The sequence below is a fragment of the Narcine bancroftii genome, chromosome 4, assembly GCF_036971445.1.
Source record: "Narcine bancroftii isolate sNarBan1 chromosome 4, sNarBan1.hap1, whole genome shotgun sequence".
In the NCBI taxonomy this organism is placed as follows: domain Eukaryota; kingdom Metazoa; phylum Chordata; class Chondrichthyes; order Torpediniformes; family Narcinidae; genus Narcine; species Narcine bancroftii.
The window spans coordinates 224,437,614-224,456,642 of NC_091472.1; the positions used below are offsets into that span (position 1 = coordinate 224,437,614).

Genomic DNA, 19,029 nt, shown 5'->3' on the forward strand with positions numbered 1-19,029 from the left:
AAGCTCATTCCACACGTCTACCACTCTCTGAGTAAAGAAGTTCCCCCTCATGTTACCTCTAAACCTCTGCCCCTTAATTCTTAACTCATGTCCTCTTGTTTTAATCTTTCCTCCTCTTAACAGAAATAGTCTATCCACATCCACTCTGTCTATCCCTTTCATAATCTTAAATACTTCTATCAAATCCCCTCTCAACCTTCTACGCTCCAAAGAATAAAGACCTCATCTGTCCAATCTCTCCCTATACTCTAGATGCTTAAACCCAGGTAACATTCTGGTAAACCTTCTCTGCACTCTCTCCTTCCTATAATTAGGCGACCAGAACTGCACACAGAACTCCAAATTAGGCCGCACCAACGTCTTATACAATCTCAACATCACCTCCCAACTCCTATATTCCATGCAATGATTGATAAAGGCCAGCATTCTAAAAGCCTTCTTCACCACCCTATTCTCGTGAGTTTCTACCTTCAGGGAACGATGTACCGTTACTCCTAAATCTTTCTGCTCTTCTGTATTCATCAATGCTCTCCCATTTACCACGTATGTCCTGTTCTGATTCTTCTTACCAAAATGAAGCACCTCACACTTATCAGCATTAAATTCCATCTGCCATTTTTCAGCCCACTTTTCTAAGCAGCCCAAATCCCTCTGCAATCCTTGAAAACCTTCTTCATTATCCACTATTCCACCTATCTTATTATCGTATGCATATTTACTAATCCAATTTACCACCCCATCATCTAGATCATTAATGTATATAACGAACAACAATGGGCCCAATACAGATCCTTGAGGCACACCACTGGTCACCGGCCTCCAACCTGACAGACAATTATCCACTACCACTCTCTGGCCTCTCCCTTTCAGCCAATGTTCAATCCATTTGACTATCTCAAAATTTATACCTAAAGACTGCACCTTCTTAACTAACCTTCCATGTGGTACCTTATCGAAGGCCTTACTGAAGTCCATATAGACAACATCCACTGCGCTACCCTCATCCACATTCCTAGTCACCTCTTCAAAAAATTCAATCAGATTGGTCAAACATGACCTTCCTCCCACAAATCCATGTTGAGTGCTCCTGATCAGACCCTGTCTATCCAGATGTTTATAAGTACTATCTCTAAGAATTTTCTCCATTAATTTACCTACCACAGACGTCAAACTTACAGGCCGATAGTGTTAGGTAAAAACATCATGAGCTGGGAATGTAGAGGGAGTCACCCAGTGCTGGGCCATAACAAGATGCAGTTGTGACCTTGTACTCTCAAGATAAGAGTGGGGATGACAAATTGATGTGCAGGAGGCTAGCAGAGAGGGACAGCAACAGTTTATTCATTGGACAATGTCATGGTATGATAATTTACTAAGTACGTATCCTAAGGTATATAAAAAACACCACTTGCTGATAACGGCAGAATGCGCCTTCTCCAACTAACACTGTTAGTTGCAAGTGTTACAATCCGGCAATAAAGAACAAAGAACCTTGATTTCGACTCAGTCTGGTGTTTGACTCACTCATTCATGAACAAAGCAGACCTAACAATTGTAGCCAGGCTTCCTCCTTGAACCCTTTTTAAATAACGGAACCACATGCGCAATGCGCCAATCCTCCGGCACTATCCCCATATCTAATGACATTTGGAAAATTACCGCCAGAGCCTCTGCTATTTCCTCCTTCACTTCTCTCAATGTCCTGGGGAAGATCCCGTCTGGACCCGGAGACTTATCCACCTTTATATTCTTCAAAAGCCCTAAAACTACATCTAATCTCTATATTCCCCATATTTACCCAATTTGCTTTTTTTTATCTCACATCTCCCAATATCCTTCTCCTTAGTGAATACCGAAGAAAAGAAACTGTTCAATATCTCCCCCATTTCTCTAGGCTCCACACACAGTTTCCGCTCTGATTCTCTAAGGGACCAATTTTGTCTCTAACTTTCCTTTTACCATTAACATATTTGTAGAACTCTTTTGGATTAGTTTTCACCCTGCTTTCCATAGTTTCCTCGTACCTTCTTTTAGCTTTCCTAATTCCTCTCTTAAGATTCCTCTTACATTCAATGTATCTTTCAAACATCCCCTTAACTCCATGCTTCTTATATCTAATGTATGCCTCCCTTTTTCTTCGAACCAAGTTTCCAATATTCCTTGAAAACCTCGGCTCTCTCAAACCTTTTGCCCCTCCTTTTAACCTAACAGGAACATAAAGCTTTTGCACTCTCAAAATCTGATCTTTAAAAGACTTCCATCTCTCTACTACATCCTGCCCATAAAACAAATTGTCCCAATCCACACCCTGCAAGTCCTTTCGCATCTCCTCAAATCTAGCTTTTCCCCAATCAAAAACCTCAACCCTTGGCCCTGACTTCTCTCTTTCCATAATGACATTGAAGCTGATGGCATTATGATCACTGGACCCGAAGTGCTCGCCAACACTAACCTCCGTCACTTGACCCATCCCATTTGCCAACAGAAGATCTAACACTGCTCCTTCTCTGGTTGGCACCTCTACATATTGTTGTAAAAAACTATCTTGCACACATTTCACAAACTCTAACCCATCCAGTCCTTTCACAGAATGTGTTTCCCAATCTATATGTGGAAAATTAAAATCTCCCATAATTACAACCCTGTGCTTATCACAAATATCTACTATCTCCCTACAGATTTGCTCCTCTAGGTCTCGGTCCCCTCCGGGTGGTCTATAATACACCCCTACAAGTGTAACCTCTCCTTTCCAACTCCTCAGTTCCACCCAAATAGCCTCCGTGGATGTGCCCTCTAATCTATCCTTCCTAGGCACCGCTGTAATATTTTCCCTGACAAGCAATGCAACCCCACCTCCTCTTGCCCCTCCGACTCTATCACACCTAAAACCACGAAACCCAGGGATATTCAGCTGCCAATCACATCCCTCCTGCAACCATGTCTCACTAATCGCTACCACATCATACTTCCAAGTATCAATCCACACCTTCAGCTCATCCACCTTTTTTACAATACTCCTGGCATTAAAATATATGAATTTCAGAGATTTCCCAATTTTTAATCCCTGTTTTCCCTCATCTTTAATAACAACGTTATTTACTTTTCCTGCCAATTGCCCTTCATCTTCTTCCAGAGCATTTCCCTTCTCTATCACCTGCCCATCCATATTCAAATACTTACTACAAACTTTCTTTGTTTGCATTCTATCCTTCTCCTTACTGCTCTGTACTATTTTGTTCCCTCCTCCCAACCATTCTAGTTTAAAGGATCCTGAGTAGCCCTAGCAAATACCTCTGCCAGAATTCCAATCTATTCTATCCAAGTCTCCCATAATTGCACTGAATATCTATTAGTATCTATTCATGGTCTTAATACTTCCATTCTAAAAACTCCACCCTAGGAATTTTCTGAGAATTTTGCAATCCCCTAATCATGGCATATTGTGTATTCCCATTCCTTAAATGGTATGTTCAGTTTAACAAATTCCTGTCTCTTAAATCCCTTTCCTAAATTTCTTACATTTCTGTTTGGACCATGCTTAAAACTCTCAACTTTAGTCAAGTGTGACAGAGTATATAGATATGTTTTTGGGAGATAAATTTGGGAAAGGTTTGTTAGTGTAGGTCACAAACACTTTAAAACAGATCTTATTTAAAATACTGGAGCTCTGCTAATGCTAGACATGTCGGGGCCTCAGAGCCTTTGCAAAAGGTTTGGAGAGGGCCCAAAAGACTTCACTAATGGATTGTTGTTTACAGAAAGGCAACAGATGAAAGAGCTTGTTGGAGGGGAACTTGCTGTTCTAAGAAGATCATGTGGTTTTGCAAGCAGAGAGAATAAAACAGGCATTCTCTGTGTGTGAGAGAGAGAGAGGCGCGCGCACACACACACACACACACACACACACACACACACACACACACACACACACACACAGATCACTTCTACTGTGCTAGTCAGCAACAGCAGCTGGGACTGGAACAGGACAACCTGGCAAACTTGTGGAAACCCTATTTGGAAGGCTGGTTGTGAGTTCTTAGTTTTGCCTGGTCAAAGCCCTTGTGGTTCATGCAAGAGGAGAGGACTGACTATCTAATGTTTCACTTGGAATAAGAGAAACAAGAAGGAATTCTGTGGAGACCTGAAAGAAAGAGGTTATCATCTAGAGAAGCCTGAGGGGGCAGGTTTCTTTAGAAAGACACTGAAGTGGTTGGGTGTCCATCATATAACAAATCCCTCTCTGAAAACTGAAAAGAACCTTCCTGAGCAGTAACTATTTACCTTTCAAGCACCAAAGCCTGGTGAACTTTATAAATATTAAATTCTGTGCACAGTATAAAAATTGCTGCCTACAACCAGTGAACTTGGAGGAATGAGAAGTGAGATTGGACTATGAACCAAAAAACTGTCTGAACTGACACATACATTACATACACATGCGCTTAGAATTAGAAGGGGGTTAAGTTAGGTTAGTTAAGTCAATAGTGATAACTTAAAATATGATTCTGTTTTTATGTTTAAAGATAATTAAATGCAACTTTTGTTTAAGTAACCCTTTGTCTTGGTGAATATCTATTGCTGCTGGGTTTTGGGGTCCTCTGGGCTCATAACAGTAGCCCTTCCTAATGCCGATGCTTTCATATATGTAAACTGTGAGGTGCCTTGGGACACTTTTCAATGTCATTGGCTTTATATAAATGTACTTGTTGTTCCTGAAATTAATGCATGACTTTTTCTTTCTTTAAATTAGAATCATTATTTGCTCTAGGACCTGAGGAACTGGGAGATTTGTCAGATAAAGATAAGCCAAAATCGAAGGTCAGAATGTTTGCATTTATCTGATGTCTCATGTTTGCAATTATATTTTGTCCTGAATTTGTAAACAGATATTTTTAGTACATCAAATCTGCACAAAGTTAAATTTTGATTATTTGAAGGCTATTTGTAGGGCATTGGCTACTTCAGACAATTTTTATTTTAGTTTGAAGTAAAATAAATTGGTTGTACTAATGCATATGATATGATTTACATTGGGCTATTACCCTCCCATTTTCTTGTCAGCTTGCAAAAAAGTAATAGAAATTCATAGCTCCAAATTAAGTATTCATTTCCTCATGGTCAAACAAAAACCAATTCATGCTATCCAACTTTTCAGCTCTTTTGACAACCTAAACTTTTGGTTATAGCAGATCATTATGCTTTTACAGGAGCTTTTTAAATGATTTGCAGGTTTTTGCCTCAACCATCTTTTCAGGTAGGGTTCCAGACACCATCACTTTTTGGGTGATTTTGCCTTTTTCTCTGTGCCCTCTTCCTATTAAGAAATCCATGCCTGTGTTTTCCTTCACTTCCGATGCTCACCCTTTATCTTTTGATATTTGTGGTGAGAGAACTGGATCCTCAAATAAAGTCTCCAATTTACAAGAAAAATTGATGTGATAAATAGAAGATAGCACTGCAGTATAAAATAGGCCCTTTGGCCCGTGATGTTGTGGCAGCCCACACACACACACACACCAATTCTGTCCTTGCATCTGTAATGATTACAACACTGTAATTCTACATACTGATTTATGCTCTAAGTTCATCTCTTTTATTTTTAATACTCCTTGCATTGAAATAGACACATTTCAAAAAGGTTCCTCCCTTACCTACCTGTCCTTCTTCACAAATCCATAACACATTGCTTCATCCTTTCCACCTACTCTTTGTTTCTGCCCTCATAATCTGGTTCCCATTTCCTTCCCAAACTAGTTTAAGATCTCCCTCACAGATCAAGCAAACCTGCCCACTAGGATATTGATTCCTCTCCAATTCAGTGGGAGCCTATCCTTTTTTTTCAGGTCATACCTTCCCTAGAAGAGATCCTAATGATCCACAAATCTGAATCCCTGCCCTCTGCAACAACTCTTCAACCATGCAATAATCTGCCACATTTCCTATTTTGCCCTTATTGGCGCACGCCACAGACAGCAATCCTGAGATTACCACCCTTGAGATTCTACTTTTCGGCTTCCTTCCTAACTCCCTATATTTCCTCTTCAAGACCACATCCTTATTCCTATCTATGTTATTGGTACCAATGTGAACCACAACATCTGGCTGCTCACCCACCTGCTTGGGAATATTGTGGACTCGATCTGAGATGTCCCTGACCGCAGCACCTCTGGGAGGCAACGTACCATCCCATCTCTGAACAAATAAATACTCAATTTCTGATAATTCACTAATAACCATGCCTTGAACCTATAAAATCATGTTTTTATATACTTTTTTGCATCTGTAGCCAATGTATTTCCAGGACTACGCTCAATGTGAAGAGCTGTAGTGTTGGTGTGACGTAATAGGTCTTATTAGCAATCCCTCTTCCTAATTTCCTCTTGTGATAGATAAATCTAATTAAAGTTCACATTTGGGATGGCCTCTTCTCTAACCATTTACGACTTTGTAGGAACAATTAACATTATCGTATAGTGGTTTGTAATATGAGAGCCTATTTTGGTACATGTGGCACACATACATGGGTACATAATTGCCAAATGGAATCAATCCAAAAGGAGCAGTTAAATTTTTCTTTATTGCTTTGATATCATGTGCTAATAATTCAATATTAACATGTTCAATGGTGTTCATTTTATTCCTCAATTATGAAATTTGTTCCAATATATAAAAGAACTGAGTTTTCACTGTTCTATTCAGTAAATTCCTGAAGCTATAACATGTCAACATAATTGCCTGATCTAATATGTCGTGACTAAAGGACCATCTTGAATTATGGCAGCTGCTTCCATTACAAAGGCATTTGATATGGTGCTGTGTTGGGGAATCAAAGGAGCTGGGGCAGCATGAATAGAAAATTGGTTAAAAATAAATGGCGGAGCTGTAGCAACAGCAGTGCTGCCGCTGCTGCAGATCCAGGCAGAGTGGGGAGTGGAGATGTAGCGCTCCTCCACAAGGTTCTACTGCCCAATCCAACTACTAACAGCTTTATACAGACTTTAAACTGTCTGTTAAAGGAGTCAACAGAATTTTATTTTAAAATCCTGCATTCATGGGGTCTGATTCTAAAGTGGTGTCACCTGTGTTAGAAGTGGTCTTAAGGGGTTGCAGACTCTAGGGGAGCAGAGGATTTGTGCAGGGCAACAGAATATGGGGAGAACACCAGGCCCCCATTTCAGAAGGAAAAACAGAGGAGACGAACTTACAGATGATGAGCTTGGTGGTGGAGCAGTAAGGAGCTCTGTGTCTGGCTGAAGAACACACAGGCGGTGGACTGTTGGGGATTCGAGGTGAGGAACCCATGCAGGCTGAGAGCTGTTGGCAATGTGGTCAAAGGACTCTCACCAAGCTGCAGACTGTTGGAGACTGGTTCAAGAGGGTGCAAGGGGCTCCTGAGGGTTATTAGGGCATTGAAGGCTTCCTGATTTGTCAGAGATTTGGATCCGCAACTCAGGTTGCGGATGGTTTGGACTTGAGTCTGTGTGTCTGCAGAGGCTAAGGAAGTATTGGAGACAAATCCACAGACCCTCCGTGACTCTGGACTCTCATTTGGTTCTCTTTCTCAGACTGAAAGGGATACTGAGCAATTTCAGCTGATAACGATTCTCTGTCTGCCTTATGACAGATTAAATGCAATTATCTGCAATATTACATTTCTTTTATTACATGACAATAACAGAATCTTGAATAGAGTGGGTGTGAAAGTTTGTTCTTCGGATTAGGAGGAAGTACACAGTGGAGTTCATTCTAGGCCAGTGCTGCTGATTTTGTTAATGATTTGGACTTGCATGTTGAGTTGAGTCTTTAAATTTGCAGATGCCGCAAAACTTGGCATAGTAAACTTGTGGAGACAAAGGAAATATATCTTGAATAGATCCAGACAGATTGGCGCATTGGGAGGGGAGGTGGCAGATGTAATAATGCTGAGAAATGTGACGTTTTACGATATGGCAGAGATTGAGAAATGAATGTACATGATGACAGAGCACAATTTGGGTATAGGTATTATGTAGAGGTCTTGGGAGGGGGGTGATATGTACATAATTAATTGAATGTAGTAGGGCAGATTGAAGAAAGTGGTTAAAATAACAATAAAATCAAGTCCTGGGATTTATGAGTAGACTAGAGGCATGAGCACAAGATCCTTTAAAACATTGGATTAGGCACAATTATGTGCAGGTCTGGATATTACAATTGAATAAGAATGTCAGAACTTTACAGATGCAAAAATAGTACAAAGGATGGAGGACTTCAATTATGTGAAGAGACTGGAGAAGGTGGGTTGTTCTGACTAGAAAAGTGATCACTATGTGGGAATCTGGTGGAGATGTTTGAGGTCATAAATGGTATGCTGTTCCAATTAGAGTGAGTCAAGAAATACTGGAGGTCGAGAAAATACACTTCAGAAAAAAGAAAACAGGAATGATTTCAGGAGAAGGTATATTACATCATAAGTGTTTTGAATCTGGGATGTACTGCAATAGATTCATTCGAGCTGGATATGTATCTCAAAAGAACCTAGGGAATTGATGTTTCTGAGTAAATATCCACAATACAGGAGAGAAAGAGCTAAGTGAATCCTAGGACAATGTGGGAAATGAGGCAAGAAATTGCTGGGCCCCTTGCAGAAATAATTGCATCATATGTAGCCAAAGGTCAGGTACCAAAAGACTGTCAGTTGACTAATGTCAAATGAATCCTAGGACAATGTGGGAAATGAGGAAAGAAATTGCTGGGCCCCTTGCAGAAATAATTGCATCATATTTAACCATAGGCCAGGTACCAAAAGACTGGCAGTTGGCTAATGTCAAGTCTTTCTTCAGATGGGCTGTAAGAACAAGCCAGGGAATGACACACCAGTGAGCCAAGTATCAGTGGTGGGAAAGCTAATGGAGGGGATTCTAAGAAATGGGGCCTATCAGTACTTGGATAGGCAAGGAGTGATTAAGGATAGAGAACATGACTTTGTGTGTGGGACATCATGTACAAATTTGATTGGGTTTTTTGAAGAGTTGAAAAAAGGATCCATGGATTTTAACAAGGCCAAGCCCCACATCGTGGGCTACTTCGCAAGTTTAGATCATGAAGCATCCAAGATGAGCTAGCTAATTGGATTCAAAATTCTCTTGGTGGAAGGAGTCATATGATCACAATAAAGGTTGTTTATCAAACTGGATACCTGTGAATATTGGTAGTGCATGACTCATTGCTGATCCACTGTAATTTGTCATCTCTATTAATGATTTGGATGACAAGGTTGTTAATATGGCGCCTCACAGTTCAGCGGGCAGCAACCTCCTTTGAAGAAGACCGCAGAGCCCACCTCAATGACAAAAGACAAAGGAGGAAAAACCCAACACCCAACCCCAACCAACCAATTTTCCCTTGCAACCGTGTCTGCCTGTCCCGCATTGGACTTGTCAGCCACAAACGAGCCTGCAGCTGACGTGGACATTACCCCTCCATAAATCTTCGTCCGCGAAGCCAAGCCAAAGAGAAAGAGGTTTGCAAATGACATCAAAATTAGTTATATAGATGTCCATGAGGAAGGCTATCTAGGATTACACGGAAGATTGATCAACTGGAGAAGTGGTCCAGCAAATGACAGAAGGAATTTAACTCAGACTGTGTGTGGCATTGCATTTTTATGGCAAACCAGGTCAGAGGGCTCTAGACAGTGTTGTAGAACAGAGACCTTGTGTATAAGTAACGGTACCCTGTCAAATATTTTCTGAACCCTGGACACTCATGAATATATATGCCCCTAATTTTGATGATGAAAAATTTATACAAAATGTCTCTTTGCAATTGGCGGAAGGGCAGGAAAATGTCTTAATTGGAGGGGACTTCAATTTTTACCTGGATTTGGTAATGGACAAATCAGCCAAGAAAGTGACAAGAGCGCGGGTGGCAAAAGCAATTCTGGCCTTCATGAAAGAGTTAAATCTGATGGATGCTTGGAGACAATGGCTTCCTGAAAGTGGCAATACAAGCAAAGAGGATGGTAAAGAAGGCATTTGTCAAGCTTGTCTTCATCTTTCAGGGCAAATAGTACATGAGTTAGGACATCATGCGATAGTTGCAGAAGAAATTGGTTAGGGTACATGAGATCAGATAAATATACACGTACAATTTATAGATGCAGCAAAAGTCCTATTTGATGTAGCCAAACAGATATGTAAGATACATCAACTGAAATAGCATAAATTAAATTATCATAATATTGCCAAGACAAGGGTTAATAAATATGAAAGGATAGATAAATATTCACATTTGCAGTTGGTGCAAGGAAAAACAAAGTGAAATTTCAGTGGTGTGGAAAGATCTTTGGGTTCAAGAGCTTGCTAACTGTTGGAAAGAAGTGTTCTAGAAACTTGAGGAACTGGTCTTCAGGCTTTTGTACCTTCTGCCTGAAGATAGCAGAAAGAAAAAATGATGCCCAAGGTGATGGGGGTCATTTATGATGTTGGCTGCTATCTTTTTTGAATCTTTTATTTTTGATTTTACAAAGACTTGTGTACATTCAATAAACACAACTTCACATTCTCTTTCCATGTAATATATTTTCAGTGTCCTTATTTTCCCATCCTTACACCCTTCACCCCATCCCTTAAATTATATAAATACCAAAATATAAAATTACAGACATATAAAAATCACCTAAATACTGAGAAAGACAACGATCCTCCTCAAGGCTGGAGGATCTCGGATATTAAATAAAAACGGGTCCAGGCAGAAACACACCACGTTCCCCATTTCATAATTTTTTTGGTAAATTTTATTTATAGTTTTACAGACTCGTATTAGCCAAGTGTTATGGGGGAACAATCCCCCCCATCCTTCACCCTCCTTCCTACTCAACCCAGGTAAAAGCATAAAAATCAATGATTAAAAATAATAATGCAAATACATAAGGGAAGAAAGAAGAAAAAAAGGGGGACAGGGGAGCCGGCAGGATTTCCAAATTGTTTAGTATTTCAGGGCTTGTGAGATCCTGTTATTCCTATTGAGAAAGGTCCTGGGAAGGCTAATCACACCTGCGTTTTGATGTGTCGCAGGTATGGCTGCCAAACCTCAACTAATGTGTCATATCTCCCTCTTAAGTTATAAGCAATTTTCTCCAGGGGAACACAACTTTCCATCCCCATGTTCCATCTTGCTGTGCTTGGCTGAGAGTCAGATTTCCAGGTAACCATTATGCATTTCCTGACCACTGCCAAGGTGACCTTCACAAATTGAATTTGATGTTTAGACAATCTTGGACTCGCATCCATAATATCCCCTAGCAGGAGCAAGGCTAGGTCCTGTGGATACTCCATCCCTGTGATGTTTTTTTTTCAAAACGTCCCCTAATTCTACCCAGAAGGATCTCACCTAGGCGCATAGCCATGTTGAATCTACATAAGTTGCTCTCTATACCACACCTAAAATACAAATCTGAGATTTCTGGTTTGAGCTTGTGCAATTTTTGCGGTGTGAAGTTGTATTGCACCAGCCTATATATGGAATTAATAACCGCTTTATTGCTGTCCCGGCAAAGGTCGGATCAGCATCGTTCAGGAATTGTTGTTCCCAAATCTGACTCCCATCTCTGCCTCACTTTATGGAGACCTGGTTCATTTTGGAACAGGAGATACATAGCTGAAATAAATTTGCGTGTGATTCCCCCTTTGAATTAGAGCCTCCATGTCACTACACAGCGGCAGGGCCATAGACAGACCTAATTTGTCCTTCAAAAAAAGATCAATTGAAGATAGCAGAAGAAGGTCTTGTTTGATAGGTTGAATTTGTTTTTTAATTGCTCAAATGACACGAGCTGCCCCTTCTCATAACAGTCCTCGATACACCTGATCCCTTTCTGGCACCAGGTGTCCAGGATCTTGTTACCCATAGTCACTGGGTTATGGGCATTTTAGGGGATAACCCTACTTTTAACCCAATAATCTGGTTTATTTTTTGCCATGTTTGGATTAAATGTTTCAGTATCGGGTTATCTTTTATTTGTGTAATTAACTTGGTGTCCAATTTGTAAATAATTTCTCTTGCTATCTCCTCCCCTGCTGTGTATAGACCAATTTGTGCCCAGGATGGTAAACCGTTCCCCTCAAAGAACGAGATAGCCTGGGCTGTCTGATAATATTTTTTTAAAAATCCGGCAGTCTCATTCCTCCCAGGCTATAGTCCAAAGTCAATTTGTCCCTGGAGACTCTATCTACTGTATTTTTCCACAGGAATTGTCATAACACATCCGCCAAGTATTTTGAAAAACTCAAGCAGCGGTATGGGCAAAGATTGAAAGAGGTATTATAGCCTTGTCATCACCTTCATTTTAATGCAGTTAACCCTGCCCTGCCCATCAACGTGATAGGCAGGTGCATCCACCTGCGTTAGTCCTCCTCAATGTTTCCAAGTAGGGCGAGATAATTCAATTTATATAAATTTTGTAAATTCTTATCTATCCATATTCCTAAACAATTCATCCCCTTTTGTAGCCACTTAAACTTACTCTCCCATTGGTATTTCTCGTATTCCCCTTTCGTTAGTGGCATTATTTCACTCTTAATGTAATTAATTTTATATCCCGATATTTTGCCATAGTCCTCTAGTATAGTCTGCAAGTTAGCCAATGACCCTGCTGGCTCTGTCAAATATATCAAAACATCATCCATGAATAAATTAATTTTGTGTTCTTCCTGGCCCACTCTAAACCTTTTGATGCCCAGATCCCAGTGAATGGCTTCCGCTAATGGGTTCAATCGCCAATATGAATAGAATAGGGGATAGCAGACAACCTGTCGACTAGATTTGGTCAATGGGAAAGCTGAAGATGTCAGTCCATTAGTGATAACTGGCCTTGGACTTATAGTACAGTGCTTTAACCCAATTTATGAATGAATGTCTGAATCCAAATTTCTCCAGCACTTTTACCAATAAAATCCCACTCCAGTCTATCAAATATTTTCTCAGCATCAAGTGAAACGGCTATTACTTTGGATCCGTCTTTGACTGTGCCAGGTGTATTGTATTAAGTAACCTATTTATGTTACCTACCGATTGACTTTTCTGCATGAACCCCACATGATCTGGATTTACTAATTTTGGTAGATACCGTGTAGCCAATATATTTACCAAAGCTTTAGCTATTATTTTATAATCAGTGTTCAAAAGTGATATTGGTCTATAACAGGATGGCTTTAGTGGGTCCTTATCCTTTTTAGGAATTACCGTAATTATTGCCATCGATAAAGACTCTGAGAGGGTATGGGACTTAGTTGCCTGTTCCACCACAATCATAAATACTGGCATTAACAGGTCCCTGAATTCTAAATAAAACTTAAGATAAAACTTAGGAGGGAACCCATCCTTCCCCCAGAGGCCTGTTAGTATGCAGTGAGCTCAATACTTTTACTATTTCTTCTTCAGAGAAGGGAGTATCTAACCCCTCCCAGTCCTCATATTCTAACTTTGACAATTCCAGGTTGGACAAGAATTCTTGCATTTTGTTCAAATCCCCCTTCGACTCAGATTTATATAATTGTATACAGAACTGTCTAAACACTTCATTTAATTCTTTCTGTTTATAAGAAATTCTGTGTGGTCCTGTTTGAATTGCATTGATTGTCTTTGCAGCTTCCTCTGCCCTCAGCTGCCAGGACGGTACCTTGTGGGCTCTTTCCCCCAGCTTATAGTACCTTTTGCTTAGATATTAATATTGCTTTTTCCATTTTGTATGTTTGCAAATTATTGTACTTGAGCTTTTTATTTATTAATGTTCTGTACTTTCCCTCAGAGCCTGATCTTTGGTACTCCTTTTCCAATTGAGTTATCTTTTGTTCCAATTCATTGACATCCCTGATTTGTTCTCTTTTAATATTTTTAGTATATCCAATTATTTGTCCTCTCAAATAATCTATTAATATGTCCCATAGCAGAAATTTATTGGCAGTGGAATCACAGTTCGTTTCGCAAAACATTTCTGTTTGAGCTCTAACATAACTGCAAAACTCTTTTTTTTAATAGCAGTGGGTTAAGGTGCCACCTATATGCCGTGGCTTGTTTATCTGGCATGACAGTAGTTAAGGTCAAAGGTAAATGATCTGATAATAGCCTAGCCGTATATTCAGTTTCTACAATTCTGCCCTCTAGCTGAGCCGAGGCAAGAAAAAAATCAATTCTGGTGTAAGAATCTTGCTGCTTCGTGTAGAAGGAGTAATCCCTCTCCCTCGGATGCCATTGTCTCCAAGCATCCACCAGATTTAACTCTTTCATGAAGCCAAGAGTTGCTTTTGCCACCCTAGCTCTTGTTACTTTCTTGGCTGATTTGTCCATTACTGGATCCAGGCAAAAATTGAAGTCCCCTCCAATTAAGACATTTTCCTGCTCTTCTGCCAATTGCAAAAAGACATTTTGTATAAATCTTTCGTAATCAAAATTAGGGGCATATATATTCATGAGTGTCCAGGGTTCAGAATATATTTGACAGTGTACCATTACAAATCTATCCGCTGTGTCTATGACCATGCTTTCGACCTTTACTGGGATATTTTTCCCTAATAAAATAGCTGCTCCCCTGGCCTTGGAGCTAAAGGAGGACACTATCACTGGTCCCACCAAAGTTCTTTTGTTTTTTATGTTCACTATATGCAAGGCAGGTCTTCTGCAGTACGGTCACATCCACCTTCATTTTTTAACATATGCCAAGACCCTCTTCCTTTTCACCCATCCATTTAAAACATTAACATTGCTCTTTTTCCTTTGATTGCCTCTTCTTACCCCTCTTACAGAATAATTTCCTTTCGCCAGCCCATAGTGCTCTTCCTTTTGCTTCTGCCAGCCAAATATAAAATAAATCCTAGAAAATTAAGACAAAAAGTTAAAAAATTCCAAACATAATATATGACCCTTGCACAATCCCCCCCCACCCCGCCCCAAATCCAACCCTCCTTTTCCCCAAGACACCAACACTGAACCTCTGGGCGCTACTGCCATTCTCATCCCGAGGGGTGTCCCTTGCACCCATCTTCGACACTCACCACCTACTTAGTCGCTTCTGAGCTCACAACAGACATTTTTAAGATGCCTACTTTTGTTAAACCAGTGTAATATTTGCTTTAATTGTTTTTACATTATACACAGCCAACTGTATATACAGCTTTTGGCCTAGGATCCCTTCTCTTCCCATCTCCTCTTGGGGTTTTTTATGGGTGGGAGACAAAGTATTAGCATATTTCAATGCCTCTCCAACCTCAGTAAAAAAAAATAATTCCTCCTTCCTGTTGCCAGGAATATTTTCAGGGTTGTTGGATACAGTAAAGTTGATCCAATTCCCTTGTTCCTCAAAATGTATCTGACTGGATCAAATTCCTTACTTTTTTTAAGGAGCATCATGGTGACGTCTGGATCAAAGAGGACTCATTCCCCCCGCCCCATATTCCACAGGGCCACCCCTCTCCATTGCTTTCAGAGTTGCTGCCAGTAAGAGTTTTTCCCTATCCTGGAATGTGGCCAACATAATCAGGACAGATTGGGGTTTCTGTCCCAGACCCGGATTTGAAAGGGGAGAACAACTATCCTTTTGTATTTGGAGGGCCCTTCCTATTCTCTCCCTCAACAATATTTTTAGGACCCATTTCCTAAAGAATGCTATTGGGTCCTTTCCTTCCATCTCCTCTTTCATCCCTACAATTTAATCTGCCCCATATTTTTTATTTTTCCCTTGCCCAGATTTTCTTGCCATTTTCTAATCTCTCCATATTACCTTCCATCCTTTCCACCCTTTCCTACAGTAGTCACCCTTTCTGATAGTTCTCTCATAGTTTTCCTAACTTCTCCCAGCTCTATTGATAAATCTCTTAAAATTTTAAATTCTGTTTTCTGAAGCCTCTATTACTGTTTCCATCATAACTTTGTTTTTCATAAAAGGTTCCAGTCCTTTTTTTCCTCTCTGTTTCGTTGTTTTTCTCCTGTCTGTCAGCGAAGTCGGGTTGTACATTTCATCCGCGTTGCTATGCCTGAGGCCATCACTGCTGGGTCAGAATCATCCCCGCCATCGCTGGAGCATCACTGCTGTGCCTTCTCAGCAGGCAAAGGTAAATCTGTTGTCTGTGGTGCTATTTGCACCTTTTCTTACACGTTGTTCTTTTGGAGGTCTGAACCTTGAACACTCACGCCTTCTTTTGCCCCGCTGTCAATCTCCATGCCTATGGCGTCCTTTGCAGGCTCCACAGTTTTCGCCGCCACGGGGCCATCGCAGGGGATCTTCACCGCCACTTCCATTGCCACCGCTGCCGTTGCTGACCTCCCTTCTGCCACTGGCACTCTCACTGCCAATGCAGCTCCACTCTCTGATGTCGCCACTGCCTCGCCAGCTCCTTTGTTCCACAGGGGTTGTGGGCGCAGCCTCTTCTTCACTATCGCTCTCTGTTCATTCCTGTTGCAAACCTTGGGCTTCGACCTGACACACCCGCCCTGACTCCACCTCATGATATCTGGATTGGTGCCTGGTCCTGCCATCGAATGGGTCCCACTACCTCTTGACCCCGTAGGCCCTCCAGATAGGATGTTGATTCTCGCCTCCCGCCGTTTCTCTCACCATGAGGCCTGCTCTCTTGGCATTTGTTGGACATTTGGGCCATCTTTTCTTTCAAAATTTTTTTTTGTCCTTGCCCATTCTTCTAACGTTGATTCTTCTATCAGGCACTTTTTCCCCCCACCTTCCTGCTATTTTACTGGTTGTTTCCTATGCTTTATTAATGATCATGCTAGAGCTTTGAGGAACCCAACTACCCCCTCCACTTCATCATGTTGGCTGCCTTCTTGAGGCAGCATTTCACATTGATGTTTTCAATAAATGGTAGGTTGGTATCTTTAATAGTCTTCATCAGTGTTCCAGGGTACTTGAGTACCAAACCAGGCCATGCTGCAACTAGCCAGTAAACCTTCCAAAGTCTACCTTTTTAAGTTTGATAGAGTATTTGATGACTTGCCAAATCACCTCAGACTTCTTAGAAAGTGGAGACATTTTTCACGGTTGCCTTGATGTCCTGGGTCCTGGAGAGGTCCTTTGGCAACTGGACTTAAAAGGAACTTGAAGGTACCGACCATCTCCATCCTCTCCTGTTAATGAAAACAGGAACTTAGTCCATAATAAGGGCCTTGGTCTTGCTGACATTGAGTATTGAGTATATTATCTGTATTTCATTGCTTTCTTTCCAGCTGTCTAAAGCAGTCATTGTTGGAATGAATGCAGGAAAGATTCACAAGAATTTTACTAGGACTGAAGCATTTCAGTTGCATGGAAAGGCTTGATAGGTTAGGACTTCTTTCCCTGGAGCATAGGAGGCTGAGTTATGACCATATAGAAGATACAATTGCCAAAGATAGCGGCGTCTGTGCTCAGCAGTGGCATCATGGGGTTGCAGATTCCAGGGGAGCAGAGAATCAGCACAGGACACCAGAAATGGGGATAATATCCCTCCTCCCCCAGGAGCGTAGGAGATGACCCTATAGACGGTGACTATAGCAGCAAACTAGTGAAGGGCTCAGCGGCTGAGGGACCCACATAGGCTGCAGGCGACTTACAGTTGGGGACCTGCACTGGCTGTTGGGATGCTGGAGACTAGCTCATGGGAAGCAGGCTTGAAAACCAGGATTCCAGAGGGTGCTGATGGCAAGAATGGCCCCCTAAAGGCCTCGGGAGCTGAACGCTTACAGATCTTGTTGGAGGTTTGATTCTGGAGCTCAGGCTGCCAATGAATTGAACAGGAGTCCGTGCAGCTGCAGAGGCTGCAGGAGCACTGGAGGCATCTCCACAGACACTCTGGAGTGTCTCTGGAGTTGCTCTCATTTGCTTCTCATTCTCCTATTGTCTGGAGCAACAGTCTCATGATAACTTTTTGTTTGCTTTACAGCAGACAAAAGTTATGTTATTTTTAATGTTACTAAGTGACAATAAAAGGAATCTTGATGAAATCATGAGGGATACATAAGGTGAATGATCAGTCTTTTCTCAGGGTAAGGATTCCAAAATTAGGAAGAATAAATTCAAAATGAGAGGGGAAAGGGCGGCACGGTTAGGCATGGTTAGTGGGGCAGCACAGTTAATGTAGCAGTTAATGGAGCGCTATTACAGCGCCAGCAGTTAATCAAATCTGGTGCTGTCTGTAAGGAGTTTGTATGTTCTTGCCGTGTCTGCGTGGGTTTTTTCTGCAGGCTCCGGTTTCCTCCCACCCTTCAAAACATATCAAGGTGTAGGTTAATGGAGTGTAAAATGGGCGGCACAGACTCGTAGGGCTGAATTGGCCTGTAACAGTGCTGTAGGTCTAATTAAAAATTTAAAAAATTTTTAAATATAAAAATAGGGTGTAATTGGGCAGCACGAGCTCATGGGCCAAAAGAGCCTGTAACTGTGCTATATGTCTACATTTAAAATTTAGACAATTTATAAAAAAAGGATTTATTGGGCAACTTTTTTTGTATAAAAGTTGAAGGGTCTATGGAATGTGATGCCATTGAATGTCCTAAAGGTGGGTATAATTTTTTGGAAGACATTTAGACAGCAACTTGGAAACAAAGATTTGGTGGGGTGAGGGAACACAGGCAAATTGGATTAGCTCAGATGGGCATCCTGCTTCACACGAAATAGTCTGGAGGACCTATTTCTGTGCTGCAGTGCTCTGTGACTCTGTGGACGATCGCAGTAATATGGGGAAAGAGAGGGGTAGTGGGGTCAGCTGATTTGCTTTTGCCTGATGGGGACTTGATGGGCCAAATATATTCTTTTCATACTTCAATCTAAAGTACTGTGCAGTTGCATGTCTTTGTTTCATCACTCTGAAATCATGGATTTGTATGCCAGGTTTTATGTTTTACCTGAAGGAGGTTGTGCAATTTTTATCATTTCTTTATCCAATTCCCTATAGCTAAACAGAATGTGGAAGATGTTACTTCGGGGTTCTATTAAACCAGTAGTGTTGTAATCAGATCTTTTTGAAGTTTCAGTCTCTCCATGGTTTCAGGCATTCTCTGGGG

The 19,029-nt window shown here is 41.1% G+C and overlaps 1 protein-coding gene across 2 annotated transcripts in view; it reads left to right on the top strand.

Moving 5' to 3' along the window:
- usp40 (ubiquitin specific peptidase 40) overlaps nt 1-19,029 on the top strand; it is a 217,116-nt gene that overhangs the window by 58,489 nt on the left and 139,598 nt on the right. For both annotated transcript variants that reach the window (XM_069934087.1, XM_069934088.1), the window contains exon 3: nt 4,751-4,818. In XM_069934087.1, the coding sequence (XP_069790188.1) occupies nt 4,751-4,818 (68 nt within the window). The remainder of the gene's footprint in view (nt 1-4,750; nt 4,819-19,029) is intronic.